This window comes from Myotis brandtii, unplaced genomic scaffold, assembly GCF_000412655.1.
Source record: "Myotis brandtii unplaced genomic scaffold, ASM41265v1 scaffold579, whole genome shotgun sequence".
Taxonomy (NCBI): domain Eukaryota; kingdom Metazoa; phylum Chordata; class Mammalia; order Chiroptera; family Vespertilionidae; genus Myotis; species Myotis brandtii.
Window position 1 is genome coordinate 684,408 of NW_005370171.1, and position 2,661 is coordinate 687,068.

The window sequence follows — 2,661 nt, forward strand, 5'->3', positions numbered from 1 at the left end:
CTGGAGTGGGGGCTGGGGCAGGGGCCTGGGGTGGGGGCTGGGGTAGGGACCCAGAAGCCGGGAGCAGGCTTCAGGCATCAGCTGTGCTGTGCTTTGGGGAGCTCTGGTGAGCACAGGGGCACCGTGATAGGGCCACCCCTCTGCCTGTGTCCCTGGTGTCCCCGCCTGGAGCCCTGCCAGCGCTCGGAAGCCGTGGGGCTCAGCGGGCTGAGGGTCAGCAGACAGGCAGTGGCTTCTGATACTAATTTTTTTAAAAATTAAAGTCCCGAGACACTGCTCTCTGAGTTCTGTTCACCGGAAGTCCTGGTTCCTACTGTGTGACCGCTTTCATCCGAGGTGCGTTCGACGCCCCTGGAGCGGCAGGGCCCAGTTTACTGCCTGGGAGGGGAGAGCCGCGTTTTCAGCGGCTTCGCGCTGCCCGTGGCCGGGTGACTCAGGGGCCGGCTGGGCCTTTTTCTCTGAGCCCCACACACGCTAGAGTCAGGTGCATAATCGCGGCTGTGAGGCCCCGCTGGGTGGAGCAGAGGGAAGTCGGGGCTCACTAGGAGGGGGGCTCAGGCTCGAGGGGGAGGCGGGGCCGCAGGGGCTCGGGAAAGAGCCACTTTTTAAGGCCACGCGCTGGCCCAGTGAAGCCACACCCGTCATCCCCGGGGAGCGCGAGCAGCGGGCCCACAAATTAGGTGCCGCCCAGGACCGCGCTGAGTTAGGTGCCGCCTCATGAAAATACGAGCTTATAAAAATCAGCACGACGCACGAGTACAAGATCCAGGGCCTGTCTTCGCTCACCACCTACACCATCGACGTGGCTGCCCTCACCGCCGTGGGCGCCGGCCTGGCCACCTCGTCCACCATTTCCTCGGGCGTGCCCCCAGGTCAGTGAGAGCAGGGCTCCGGCCCCTCCTTCCCCCTGGAGTCCTGACGCTCGGAGGGCACCCGCCTTTGAGGGGGCCAGTGTCCTGCTGGACGGTGGGGTAAGTGGAGGGTGACCCGCTGCCGCCTGTTTCCCAGCGTCTTCTGACCACAGCCCCCCTCTCTTCTGTGGGGGTGGGGGAGTGGCTGATGGGCAGGGAGGGGAGACGTGAATCCCCTCAGGGAGCTGGACTGGGGCCCCGCCCTCCCGGGAATGGGAACCCCACAGAAGGAAAGGCAGGCCTTGGGAGAGAGAGAGGAAGTGCCGATGTTAAAATAAAGAATAGTGTCACCAGCCGGTGTGGCTCAGTGGTGGAGCATCGACCTATGAGCCAGGAGGTCAGGGTTCGATTCCCAGTCAGGGCACAGGCCCGGGTTGCAGGCTCGATCCCCAGTGTGGGTCGTGCGGGAAGCAGCTGATCTATAATTCTCTCTCATCATTGATGCTTTTATCTCTCTCTCCCTCTCCCTTCCTCTCTTTGAAATCAACAAAAACATATTTTTAAAAAATAGTGTCAAAGAAGAAGGCCAAACCAGTAGAAAAATTTTATAAGAATTTGAGTTTGAGCCAAACGAATGCCAATTGCCAGGAAGCAAGAGTGCAGGCGCCCCAGGGAGCACGGGTTTGCAGTTGCTTCTCTGCATTTGGAGTTAAGGGGGAACACAGGGAAGATTCCGGGGGGGGGGGGCTCAAGGGGTGGAGCCGCTCAGGTCACGCCTTCCCTTCATCTAGTTGCCAGAGCACCGGCACTCGGGCAGTGGGGAGAGCTCTGCACTCGCCCATGAATCCATCGTCTCAGAAACCAGGCCCAGGAAGCCCGGGCTCAGGGCCTGCCCACTGCCTGGGAACCGGGCGTGCCCCCCTCTGCCCCCCCCCCCTTGCTCTCCATGGCCATGATCACATCAGGATCCGGGAGGGGGACGTGCGCTGCTGTGTGTTCTCTGAGGACCCGTCTCCCTCCTTCTTCACTCAGCGGTGTCCATTGGACAAGACCGGCTGCACGGAGGTCCCCACTAGCCTGGCCTCCCCGAGGCCGCGAGGTCTCCTGCGCCTGCCCCAGCGCCGTAGAGCGGGGCCATGCTGGCCATGTTCCCAGGGAAGCTGTGCTCCTCCCTGTTGTTTGTTTGTTTTTAAATATTTATATTGATTTCAAAGAGGAAGGGAGAGAGAGAGAGAGGATAATGAGAGAGAATCATGGGTCGGCTGCCTCCTGCACGCCCCCCACTGAGGATGAAGCCCCGAACCTGGGCACGTGCCCTGACCGGGAATTGAACCGTGACCTCCTGGTTCATAGGTCGACGCTCACCCACTGAGCCACGCCGGCCAGGCCTCTCGTGGTTTGAAAACACGTCCTGTCTGTGGTAGGAAGGGGTTTGGAAGTATCTACTCGCCGGCGTGTTGCTCCGCTTCCTAAACGGTGGCGGAAGCTCAGTCTGTGCCGTCCCCTCTCGTTTCTCTCCAGAGCTGCCCGGCGCCCCGTCCAACCTGGTCATCTCCAACATCAGCCCGCGCTCAGCCACCCTGCAGTTCCGGCCGGGCTACGACGGGAAGACGTCCATCTCGAGGTGGCTCGTGGAGGGGCAGGTGCGCCTCTCCTGACGGCCGGAGCGGGAGTCGCCAAAGAGCGGCGCTGGCTCCGGGGTTTGATGGGTCCTTCCCTGCGAGCCGTCCACAGCTGGACGGGGCGGACGGGGGGCGTGTGTGGGGAGGCCGTGCTGGCAGGACCAGAGACCCAGGGCAGGGCGGGGGCC

General features: G+C 62.3%; 1 protein-coding gene across 1 annotated transcript in view; it reads left to right on the forward strand.

Moving 5' to 3' along the window:
• The window catches only part of SDK1 (sidekick cell adhesion molecule 1), a 339,428-nt gene that overhangs the window by 305,398 nt on the left and 31,369 nt on the right, over window positions 1–2,661 (forward strand). The window contains exons 24-25 of the mRNA XM_014549990.1: window positions 745–872; window positions 2,373–2,494. Coding sequence (XP_014405476.1) covers window positions 745–872; window positions 2,373–2,494 — 250 coding nt within the window. The remainder of the gene's footprint in view (window positions 1–744; window positions 873–2,372; window positions 2,495–2,661) is intronic.